Below are 13532 nucleotides of genomic sequence, written 5' to 3' on the forward strand. Positions count from 1 at the left end.
CCAAGTCGTGTTTTGTTCACGTTTAAAGTTAGGGTTCTAGGATATCACTTTTGTAAATAAACTGCACTTGGGTTCGTCATCACATCATCGTCTGCTCCTGTGTCATTGCCTGCCAACTACATTACAGACCAGTGAAAACAAGACACATGAATATGGAGGGAAAACAGAACATCACATGACTAGACAAGGAAGTGAACACATTTCAAAATTTAAGGACCTGAAGACATGAACAGGACTAACATTTCAAAATATAAGACATGAAAAACAGGAACCAACAGAATAAAAATGACACCATAGAAGTGTGAGCACCCCTGCCCTAATATATATAAATGCTAGATTTTTACAAAACTCTTAGTGTATAATAACTTATTGATAACATTAACAAAAATTATTAAGTTAGTGTCTTACTTTACCCACCTTTACATCTTTTACAATGTTCTTGACTTATCACACCACTTTCACGTTTGTTGAACGATGATTTTATAGTCTATGGATGAAATTATCGTCACATCAAATAACGGGAAACTGCACTTCCGCGTTGTTTTGAGCTGCAGCTTTGTGTGTACATGGGCAACACTGCAGTTTTAAAACTCGGTTAAGCATTATATAATCTAATAATGTTTTTTTATGTTAATAAATGTTATTATAAAGGGATATGGATTATAGGGCAGAATTCTGTTGGTTCTTTTTGAGCTATCAAGGAAACCAGTTGTCGTACATGTAACTGTTTGATGAATACACATACTCACACATCTAACACACTTCTAATGTCTGAGATACAGTATGTGGCATATAAAAAGGAAAACTATCATCAGGCATGCAGTGTGCATTTTTACTGCTTACATTATTGGTCTACGTACAGTAAATAATAACATTTGACTTCTGTATCATCACATTTAATATTAATTTACATTTACATTACATTTATGCATTTGGCAGATGCTTTTATCCCAAGCGACTTACAGTGCACTTATTACAGGGACAATCCCCCCGGAGCAACCTGGAGTTAAGTGCCTTGCTCAAGGGCACAATGGTGGTAGCGTGGGGTTCGAACCAGCGACCTTCTGATTAACAGCCCTGTGCTTTAAAAAAAGTAGCTATTAAACAAATCGCCCACAACTAAAAACAAATGTTTTAGTATATAGAATATTTTTGTATTTATTAGGAAATTACTTAATTTTTTTAATTTAATACACACACCCCCTGCAGTACGTTCAAGGTACTTCCAGGGGTCCCGAAGCCCGTTGGAAAATCCCTGGCCATAGTGAATAGTAAATTTGACCTTGCTTTAACCTCTTAGGGGGGAATTCACTAAACAGTGGCACCTATTTTGTGTGCTATATTTCAATGCGAAAATCTCTGGCTGTGTCTTAGTCACTAAATTAATTAAATACATGAAATTAGGTTTTTATAAAGTGTGCTTTATTCACGAAACTCAACGTTTGCCAGCTGCTATTCACATTGTGCTATTACCACCCACGGAAAGTAGACGCTATAACATTTTTTTAGAAATGGATGTTTGAGTGCATGTTCAGTAATTAATGCAAATAATTATCAAATGATAGAGAAGATCGCCATAATTTCCTGTATATACAATGCAATCAAGCACACTTTTAAAGTGTATAATAAAGTGATTATTCAGATTGAGAATTGTGGTTCATCACTACATTTTGGGCCGCGTTTGTGCTGTTACCTGATTTTCGTAATTGCTTAAGTGAATCATGTGTTGCAGCAAAGCAATTTTATCAAATTGTTGTTGGCAAGTCAACATTAGGATGTAAAGAATTTATGTAATATTCAAATGTGTAATATTTCCTTTAACATCATGTCTCCCACTTTACAGTGGTCATCAGTTACCTGAACATTTTGTCCCACCTGCACCTCCTCCACCTCCTCCGCTCATCCCGTCATCTCAAACCGCCTTTGACAGCACGTCTGGACACCCGTTACTGGCTCCGGGTACAGTAGCTGCTCTTTCACGCTCCTACAGCCCTTCTCCTCCACCAGTTCCGCCATCTGCCTACGTCCCCTCCCCTTCACATCCTGTGATAGGCGGCCCACCAGTGGCCCCGCCTCCTCCTCCACCAGGTCCTCCCACCCACGCCCCATCCCCAGCCCGAGTTAAACGTCCATCTGGAGAGTCCACTCTACCCAGGAAGGGGCAGGTGCCTCTCATCCCCATGAGCGATGCGCGCAGCGACCTGCTGGCCGCCATCCGCAGAGGTGAGTGAGTTTAAAGTACCGTACTCAGGATGATGTGCTGTAGCATGTTCCAGCATGTTGAGAGTTCAGTGCACTTTTTTACTAATAAGGCTACTGTAGATACAAAACAGGAATGGTAAAAGGAAGTTTATAGACCGAGAGAATAAAGTTGTTCTTTTATGTTTTATGATCCTCCTTTACACATATACTCCAAAGGGCAAATACTGTATGTAAAGATAATATACAGTCAGCTGATCATGTGCAGAATATGAATTAAAATGCTAATTCTTGATGTCAGTAATCTAATTGGTAAAAATGCTTTGATATCAGATTATGTTTGCACTAGTGAATATTTTTTTCTTGATATTAAAAATTATGTAATTAATATTCTTGATATAAAAAATGGAATTTCAACTAGAGGTCGACCGATTAATCGGCCGGCCGATTAATCGGCCGATTTTTTGCATTTTTTACATAATCGGCATCGGCCAATATCCACGCATATCAAGCCGATTATTAGGCAGGCGCATCTGTGGGCAGCCTAGTGTTGTTGTGGAACACGTGTTCGACGCACGCTGCCCTTAGAGTCATTTTCCAGCAGAGTGAGCAGACCTCATCCAGTGCCTAAGGAAGGAGCTAAGTTCCTTGGAGAAAACAGTAAGGGTTAAATTTGTATAACTTCTTTAGATTTAATTAAAAACTTTTGATACGTTACTGCCAACTTCAAGAAAAAACGTGACAAACGCGATAGTTGACATGACGTTCGGCTACTTTGGATATTGATAGCGTAGTTGAAGTTGCATTATCACAGCAGAAGGGTTGCTATCATGTCACAATAAGCAAGCAAAAATTTTGCAATTACAGACAGTGAATCTGAGTTTTTATTTGTTCTGTTTGAGTGACAACCCTCTCAAATATAAGACACACAATGCAGATAAATAAGTAATAAAAATATACCAACGCAGTATATGCTATTGAAGGACTGGCTTTGGTAAGCTCGGACGTTATCGGTTCTGCTGTCAGTACTGGAGAAATTAAGAAAATACATTCTTTATTGCTATAAAGAGAAAGTTATTTTATATCACCAGCCATTTCTATGTATAATAATATGAAACCATTTGTCTGTGATGCAATTTAGCTATTCGCAGTCAGAGAGAGAGAGAGAGAGAGAGAGAGAGAGAACTCGCTCACGCGGTGCCACAGCGAGCACAACACGAGCCCAGCTAAATGAGTGACAGAACTAAACATTCAAACATAGCCTGGTTTAGATATGTGATATTAGTCTGATTTTATTTTAGATTTCGCCTTCCAAAGATTATAAAAAGAATATTTATACATAAGCCGCATTCTGTCTAGCACAACTTCCTTCCCTTCACAGCGGTGCACTGACATTTCTCCCTAAAACTCAAACTTAACGTCAGAATCAGCACGATCGGTGATTGTTGTAAAATGCAGTCTAGCTACTGTTGCTAAATTGCGGGACGCGTTTAATAATAAAAAGAGCGCAAGAGATACCGTTCCCAAGGCGGCGCGAGCTCCGAAACACACCGCAAAGAGACAAGCAAAGTATAGGCTACTTTGGGTTTCATGCGTCTAAAGTTTTGACATATTTTTGTGTATAGCTGATCGTTTAGACTCTAAACGATCAACTAAACACAAAAATATGTCAAAACGACCGGCTTGGAGATTCACTTAAACACAGTTTATGTCTTAAATGGACGTAGTTATGGAAATAGTTGGGGAGAAAATATGCTGCATCAGGAGTCTATTAGATCTGAACTCGGTCTTAAAGGGGAAGCTGTCTATTAAACGTGACGATTGAGCCATTACTGCGAATCAAACAACAAAAGGCAAAGAGAAAATCACTTACAGCTCTTGAATGAATAACTTCTGCATTAATAAGCATTAATCTATCTATGATAAACTATGCAGTGTTATTTTACAATTGATTACTTTATTAGATTTCTTTTTAGACCACACCTGAACAGTAATGTTAGTAGACCTTCCTGAAATAAAATTTTATATATATATATATATATATATATATATATATATATATATATATATATATATATATATAAATAAAACAAAAAGAACCGTTAAGAATACCGTTGAAGTACCGGATCGATAAGCAGTATCGGTAAGATAGTAATACCATTAAAACCTTAACGATACCCATCACTAGTTATGCCTGTGCTTCTCTTGGATGCTCTGAATATGGGATTACGTGTCTGGATTGCCCCTTAATTAAAGCTGCATTTGGATCTCAACCTGGGAGGAGTCTCGGAGCAGTTCGCTCGGAGCAGCTCGGAGCAGTTCGCAAATAAACACCTGCTTTGTTTATTTAATATATTTGTTATACATTATTTATACAATATGTTTTTATACATTTTTAATTTAAGTGTACAAGTGCAGATTGGTCAAGTGTTCAATAAATGTAGTTGTTGAGAAATGTTGTCTATTTTAAGTAATTATGTGTGTTACATTTTATCTTTCAAATAAAAGGTTCAAATAAGAGGTTAAAAACAAGCACATATCGGCTAAATATCGGCCAAAATAAATCGGCAGCATTAATCGGCCATCGGCCGACCCGGATTTCAAAAGATTGGCATCGGCATCGGCCTGAAAAAACCAATATCGGTCGACCTCTAATTTCAACTAGAAAAAAGAACACAATTACTAACTGCATTTTTACTAGTAGAGTTTCACAATGATCATTCACTCCTGTTGAAAACAAGATAATCTATAATTACATATCTATAATTAATTTCTTACTAGTTAAAATTCCAATTACACATATCTGCAATGTACCTCTTACTAGTAAAAATTATAATATTTCAAATCAGTAATTACTGATATTAACATCTGAATTACAACTAGTTAAAATGATATTTGATTGAAACTGTGTCTGTTTAAATCTGTAAATGTATTTCAGCTGGATTTCAGATATCAATAAATTTGAGAGTAATTAAAGATATCTTAAAAGACTTTCTTACTAGTTACAATAACATCTGAAATGATTAAGCCAAAAACTTAATTACAGATACAAAAATTTGAATTTTTTAATTGTTGTCATTCCATTGTAAATATCGGGAATGTGCATTTAGACTAGTAACAGTGTAACTGTTGATATAAACAATTGATAAAAAAATTATATTTACTAGTAAGTAAATTGGCCCTGCGATGGACTGGCGACCTGTCCAGGGTGTCCCCCGCCTTTCGCCCAATGTTAGCTGGGATAGGCTCCAGCCCCCCGCGACCCTGTACACAGGATAAGCGGTTGACGATGGATGGATGGATGGATGGTAAGTAAATTGCTAATATGTTAAATTGGAATGTCAACTATTAAGATATTAATTATAGATATCTGTAGTTATTTTTTGAGCAGAAGAGAATGAAAATTGTTATAATTTCAGTAGTAAAAATGCAGTTACAGATATAAAAAAATCATGTTTTTATATTTTACATGTAGTAAATTCCATTTTGTATAAAATTTTGAAAAAAATACATTTTCGATTTGTTTTTTTCAAGAATGTGTATTCCCACAAGTAGACATCATTTTATATATCAAGAATGAATGGTTTTACTAGTGCAAACCAAGTGCAAATGCTGTGATTGACCAATCACAATCAAGTATTCAGGAGAGCCGTACTAAATATTTTTACTATACATGCTATATTATACAGTTATGTGATTACACTATAATTCTTTGCTAGGTAAATGCTATCAACAATGATAAATAACAGATAGAAAATGTGTCTATCTAAAATAAAAGTTATTTACTTGAAGAATTAAGACCAAATCCTAAAAAAATTATACAATGGTGGCCAAAAGTTTGGAATAATGTACATATTTTGCTCTTATGGATAGAAATTGGTACTTTTATTCACCAAAGTGGAATTCCACTGATCACAATGTGTAGTCAGGACTTTAATAACATGAACAATTACTATTACAATTTGAAAAAAAAATTCAGAACTTGTTAAACTACAAAGAGTTCCCATCAAAAAATCCTCCATGTGCTGCAATGACAGCTTTGCAGATCCTTGGCATTCTAGCTGTCAGTTTGTCCAGATACTCAGGTGACATTTCACCCCACACTTCCTGTAGCACTTGCCATAGATGTGACTTGTCGGGCACTTCTCACGCACCTTAAAGTCTAGCTGATACCACAAAATCTCAATGGGGTTAAGATCCATAACATTCTTTTCCAATTATCTGTTGTCCGATGTCTGTGTTTCTTTGCCGACTCTAACCTTTTCTTTTTGATTTCCTTTTTCAAAAGTGCCTTTTTCTTAGCAATTCTTCCCATAAGGCCTGCAGCCCTGAGTCTTCTCTGTACTGTTGTACATGAAATTGGTGTTGAGTGGGTAGAATTCAATGAAGCTGTCAGCTGAGGACATGTGAGGTGTATATTTCTCAAACTAGAGACTCTGATGTACTCATCCTCTTGTTTAGTTGTACATCTGGCCTTCCACATCTCTTTCTGTCCTTGTTAGAGCCAGTTGTCCTTTGTCTTTGAAGACTGTAGTGTACACCTTTCTATGAAATCTTCAGTTTTTTGGCAATTTCAAGCATTGTATATCCTTCATTCCTCAAAATAATGATTGACTGACAAGTTTATAAAGAAAACATGCCAGTATATTGCATACTATGACAACTAAAAAACAAACACAAAGTCAATGTTAAGCTTCATTTAAAGAACCAAATAACTTTCAGCTGTGTTTGATATAATGTCAAGAGATTTTGTAGTACCAAATGATCAATTTAGCATGAATACTCAAGGATAAGGTGTTGGAGTGATGGCTGCTGGAAATGGGGTCTGTCTAGATTTGATCAAAAATGACTTTTTTCAAATTGTTATCATTTTTCATGTTATTAATGTCCTGAATATACATTGTGATCAGTTGAATGCCACTTTGGTGAATTAAAGTACCAATTTCCTTCCGAAACTGAAGCAAAATCTGTACATTATTCCAAACTTTTGGCCGCCAGTGTATATAACAAGAAATACTATATTAACCAGGGTTCATGACAAAAAAATGCTGCTAAACAAAATGCCCCAGATACTGAAAATGTGGGGGGCAAAAAAATTGAAGATTATTTTTTTGTTGTTGACAAAAATAACTAACATCAGCATTAATAACTTTGAATGTAAAAAAAAAAAAAAAAACCATTCCCAACAATTTTGGATTGCGTTGATTACATCAAAATCTACCTTAAAGGATGACAGAGCTGTGTAATCAAACATAAGGAGCGGCCAATTATTTAAATTATTATTGTGATACTCTATGATGTCTTGTACATTGTTTACAGCTACTTTTGTACAGTTTATATGTTAATTTTGTAATAACAGCCATATTTGTTTAGGACGAGAATTTATTTAAATGCATTGATTCTATTGATACATTTGTTCATACTTGACATGAATAGAAACACATGCTGTGTGTTAAATATGGTTAGAGAAAAAATGTCCTCATAAAGGTAAAAAATGCCCTTCTATTCTATTATTCCCTATTCTAGGAGGCATATATTTCCCTTACATAAAAAGGTTCATTTCTGTCACTAGTTTTTAGGTTGCAACTTCCTTTCTTGAATTGTCTTCTCCTGCAGGTATCCAGCTGCGTAAGGTGCAGGAACAGAGAGAGCAGGAGGCCAAGAAAGAGCCGGTAGGTAACGACGTGGCCACCATTCTGTCCCGACGCATCGCAGTGGAGTACAGCGAATCAGATGAAGACTCTGAGCCAGAGGAGAACGAGTGGTCTGACTGAAGTGCCACCACTTACCCACATCATGCTGCTATTTCCCATACCTGCACATACACACTCCTCATACAGTCAGATGGTCCTCCAGTGTATGGGGCTAGAGAGAGAGTATCAGAACGCTGCAGAGGCCATAACAGAGAGAGAGAGTTTAGGAAACAAGAGTTTGTGCAATACAAAGTGGAAGGATGCAGTGCCAGTGCAGAAATAGAGGTATGAATATATGTGTAAAAGAGACAAAACAGTCAAAAATTACATGACTGTGGTGACATTTTTGCTAAATTATATTATGTGGTTCATTACACGTATCGTGGCTGTTCTGAGGTGAAATGTCCTATGTGTGGGGCTAAAAGTGAGTTACAATTTCTCCCAAACAGATGAGGTTAAAGTTAATGATCTATTGAGTTCTAAATCAATATAACCGACATCCCTACCTTAAACCTAAACCTAACTATCAGTGTCAGAAAAAGCAAATGTGAGATGAAAAACACAGTTGCTCAAGCAACCACGTCATTTTGTGGTGCATCTATGACACTTTTGGCTCACACGTCGACTCGCTAGTTCTTCAGGACTCGTACTGTGGTCTTTTACATCACAAGTTCAACACGCTATCGGTTGAGATACTGCACAATTTCATCACATGCAAATGAGCTCAGCAATGTTGGTTATGTAATGCAAATGTTAATTTGTATTGTCTAGTGCAGTCATGCACTATGAGTGTTTTGATGTCATAAGATAGCATTGTGTGAGAACAGGGTGAAATGTATTTACGTACAGGTAATCTGTTTTACTCGTGATTTCTGTGAAAGTACATAAAAGTCAATGTTGTTTCAGCGCCTCTTGTGTTCATTTCAGCAGGATTCTGCCACAATACGTATACAACAGGCCAATTCAAAATAATTTTGCAAAAATGTAGGCATAGTAATGCATTTCAATGATACCAGGTTGAAATAAATTTTGGTGAGGTAAGTATAGGAACTGTTAAAACAGTGTATCTCATAATAAAAGTTTGCAATTATACTTGTTAGATTTTTCTTTCAGAGTTGCCAAGAAAATATCTATAAAAAATATTTGTTTTGTGAATTTGATTATATCTTTTGGTAGCAGTACATCATGAATCATGAATATAGTGAAATACATCTATATTTAGTGGTACACCAAAATGATTGTCAACAGTGGTATTAGCACTTGTATTAACGTTATGTTAAAAATGATTGCCACAAATTTCTTTGCGGTATCTCTGGTTTGCTTCATGTCCTCAATACAGTATAGACAATCAAATTATCACTATAGTCCATCCATCTCTCTTCAACCGCTTATCCGAAGTCGGGTCGCGGGGGCAGCAGCTCCAGCAGGGGGCCCCAAACTTCCCTATCCCGAGCCACATTAACCAGTTCTGACTGGGGGACCCCGAGGCGTAATCTTTCCACCTAGTCCTGGGTCTTCCCCGAGGCCTCCTCCCAGCTGTACGTACCTGAAACACCTCCCTAGGGAGGCAACCAGGGGGCATCCTTACCAGATGCCCAAACCCCCTCAACTGGCTCCTTTCGACGCAAAGGAGCTGCGGCTCTACTCCGAGCTCCTCACAGATGACTCCTCACGGTACGCACTCCATCGGTTTCCTGCTGAGAACCCTGGCCTCAGATTTAGAGGTGCTAATCCTCATCCCAGCCGCTTCACACTCGACTGCCAAGCGATCCAGTGAGAGCTGAAGGTCACGGACTGATGATGACATGAAAACCACATCCCCACATAGAACGAACTCGACTTCGTGCCGAGGACAAGGACACAGCTCTCGCTTTGGACGTACAGGGATTGGATCGCCCTAAGAAGCGACCCACCCACTCCGTACTCCCACAGTATCTCTCTCAGTATCTCCCGGGGGACCCGATTATACGCCTTCTCCAGATCCACAAAACACATGCAGACCGGATGGCATACTGCCAGGCCCCCTCCAGGATCCTTGCGAGAGTAAAGATCTGGTCCTTCATTCCATGGCCGAGACGGAACCCGCATTGTTCCTCTTCAATCTGAGGTTCGACAATCGGCCGAACCCTCCTCTCCAGCACCTTGGAGTAAACTTTACCACGGAGGCTGAGAAGTGTGATACCCCTGTAGTTGGCACACACTCTCTGATCCCCCTTTTTGAAGAGGGGAACCACCACCCCGTTCTGCCACTCCTTGGGCACTGTCCCAGACTTCCACGCAATGTTGAAGAGGCGTGTCATCCATGATACCCCCTCCACATCCAACGCTTTCTGCATTTCTGTTCGGATCTCATCAATCCCCTGGGCTTTGCCACTGCGGAGTTGAGTACCTCTGGCTCTGCCTCTTGTATAGAGGGCGTGTTGGGTTTTAGGAGTTATTCAAAGTGTTCCTTCCACCACCCAATAACCTCCTTGGTTGAGGTCAACCTCAAGCGTCCCATCTTTTCTGTATACAGCTTGGATGGTTCCCCGTTTCCCCCTCCTAAGGTGGCGGAAGCAATTTGGTGCAGACCGAAAGTCCTTCTCCATGGCTTCTCCAAACTTTTCCCACACCCACTGCTTTGCTTCCCTCGCAGCAGAGGCCGCAGCCCTTCGGGCCTGTCGGTACCTTGCAACTGCCTCTGGAGACCTCCGGGACAACATATCTCGGAAGGCCTTTTTCTTCAGTCGGACGGCTTCCCTGATCACCAGTGTCCACCACAGTGTTTGAGGGTTACCGCCCCTTGAGGCACCTAAGACCTTGAGGCCGCAGCTCTCCACCACGGCTTCGGCAATGGAAGCTTTGAACATTGCCCACTCTGGTTCAATGTCCCCAACCTCCGCAGGGATGCCTGAAAAGCTCCGCCGGAGGTGTGAGTTGAAGGTCTTGCAGACAGAGGCCTCGTCCAAATGTTTACAGTTCACCTGCACTACTCGCTTGGGCTTCCCATGTCTGTCCAGAGTCTTTCCCCACCCCCTGACCCAACTCACCACCAGATGGTGATCGGTTGACAGCTCCGCCCCTCTCTTCATCCGAGTGTCCAAAACATATGGCCTCAGATCCGACGACACGATTACAAAATCGATCATCGACCTTCGGCCTAGGGTACTCTGGTACCATGTACACTTATGAGAATCCTTATGTTCGAACATGGTGTTTGTTATAGATAATCCATGACTAGCACAGAAGTCTAACAACAAACATCCACTCGGGTTCAGTTTGAGGAGGCCGTTCCTCCAAATCACGCCTCTCCAGGTATCCCTGTCATTTCCCACGTGTACGTTGAAGTCACACAACATCACTGTAGAGTCCCCTACTGGGGCCCTATTCAGGACTCCATTCAGGGTCTCCAAGAAGGCTGAATACTCTGAAATGCTGTTCGGTGCATTTGCACAGACAACAGTCAGAGTTCCCCCCCACAACCCGTAGGCATATGGAGGCGACCCTCTCGTCCACCGGGGTAAACTCCAACGTGGCGGTGCTCAGCCGGGGGCTCGTGAGTATCCCCACATCCTCACACCCTGGGAAACTCCAGAGAAGAATAGAGTCCATTGCCTATCCAGGAGTACGGATCCAGAGCCAAGACTGTGCGTTGAAGAAAGCCCCACCAGATCCAACTGGTAGCGCTCCACCTCCCTCACCAGTTCCGGCTCCTTCCCCCCCAGTGAGGTGACGTTCCACGTCCCCAGAGCTAGTCTTTGCCGCCTGGGTCTGGTCCCTCGAGACCCCCGGCCTTCACTGCCACCCATATGGTAGCGCACCCGACTCCTGCGGTTTCTCCAGAGGGTGGTGGGCCCAAGGGATCACTATAGTATATATTGAAAGTTACATTTCTTCTTCAATATCACAACTCTTCATTATTTTGTAAATTTTGTCACTTTGTTCAATTGTGGACAGTGTTGTGATGAATATTTATACCCCAGTTTAACAGTGAGTAAACCGATTGGTGTTTTCATTATACATTTTTTTTTTCCCTTAAAGGTGATGTGTGTAACTCCTTTGATGTTAAAATACTCTCTCCTATCCAGCTTAAAGGTACAGTCAGTAAATTTTTGTTGTTGTCATCTTGAAATTACAGTGACACCTAGTGGTGTGGATGCAGCAATATTCAGATGCAATAGATTTCAGTTACAAATGCCGTTGTAGAATTATATACGCAGTCAGCCATGTTTATTGAATCCATGAGTGAAAGTTACCAATAACAAGATGGTTAATGAAATAAACACGAGGTGACACTCATATGTTTTAAAATTGCAATTAATTTCCTATGCAGTTTCTTTAACCTTTAAAGAAATATCCTTGGTTCAATACAAGTTAAGCTTAATTGACAGCATTTGTGGCATAATGTTGATTACCACAAAATGTAATTTCGAGTCGTCCCTTATTTCTTTAAAAAAACAAATATCGAGGTTACAATGAGGCACTTATAATGGAAGTTAATGGGGCATATCTTAAGACATTTTAAGAGGGTTTAAAGGCAGAAATGTTAAGCTTATTATTTTATTAAAACACTTACATTTATTCTTCTGTTAAAACGTCTGTTACATTTTTTTTTACCACACTCATGTTAGCACTCATATTGTTTACGTCTTTTGTGTCTATACTTTTGAAACAGTGAGTATTTTAACCTTCAGGCTTGAGGCCAATGGCTTGACCAATGGCTTTAACCAATGGCTTGAGTTTAGGGCAGGACTATCTGTTTTTTCGACCAATGGAAAACGGGGGAATGAGAAATTACACACTTCACCTTTAATGAAAAGTTATGGCCATTAATTGAATTCTGTGTTTGTGCACGTGTGTGTGTGTGTGTGTGTGTGTGTGTGTGTGTGTGTGTGTGTGTGTGTGTGTGTGTGTGTGTGTGTGTGTGTGTGTGTGTGTGTGCTTGTGCGTATGTGCGCAAAGTGGAGTTTGCAAGACAATGACATCTATTTTTCTCTTGAGTTATGTCCTCCATTCAAACCTCTTTAAGATTTTAAATGAAAACATGCTGTGTCATGACTAAAAAAACAATGCTGTTAGACTATTAGTGTTGTTATAGCGTTGTTATTTAAAAGTATTATCAAGGTGTTTTACAATTTATTGTTGTATAGATTTTTGTAACACTGCTTAAAAGATAAAACTGGCATATTCGTATATTTCGATGGCTGTCTGTCATTTTGTAAGAATAAAGCCTAATATGCATGTATGAGTAACAAATAAAAGCGATTTCCTGTCTTGTCATCATAATTTGTGCTCATTGTTTGTCATTTTAAATGGAGAATATATATGGGAGTTTCTTCAACTTCTGACAATTTTAGCACTGTGGATTTCTACAAAGCAAAGTCTCATTAAAACATTTCATATTTTAACTCAAGCTTGCTATAAAATATAATTTAATGAGTACACTAACTTTTGAAAATCACTTTATTAAATGTGAATTACGCCACAGCTGTGGGACAGTCCTGATTTTTGAAAATGTATACAAATAACTTTCACACATTTCAAATATTGAAATGGCTTATATTTGTTCCAATCTTTGTGTAGATTATCATAGTTGTAAACATGTAAATATTAGTATTTTTTATAATGGATTTTCATAGTTTCATATTGAAAGTCTATGTC

The 13532-nt window shown here is 39.1% G+C and overlaps 1 protein-coding gene across 1 annotated transcript in view; it reads left to right on the forward strand.

The window, feature by feature from the left end:
• Positions 1-7982, forward strand: part of LOC127624774 (actin-binding protein WASF3-like) — a 39206-nt gene extending 31224 nt beyond the window's left edge. Inside the window, exons 8-9 of the mRNA XM_052099647.1 lie at positions 1844-2223; positions 7816-7982. Of these exons, the coding sequence (XP_051955607.1) occupies positions 1844-2223; positions 7816-7973 (538 nt within the window). The 3' untranslated portion in view covers positions 7974-7982. The remainder of the gene's footprint in view (positions 1-1843; positions 2224-7815) is intronic.
• Positions 7983-13532: the final 5550 nt, after the last annotated feature.

The sequence above is a fragment of the Xyrauchen texanus genome, chromosome 31 (assembly GCF_025860055.1).
Source record: "Xyrauchen texanus isolate HMW12.3.18 chromosome 31, RBS_HiC_50CHRs, whole genome shotgun sequence".
In the NCBI taxonomy this organism is placed as follows: Eukaryota; Metazoa; Chordata; class Actinopteri; order Cypriniformes; family Catostomidae; genus Xyrauchen; species Xyrauchen texanus.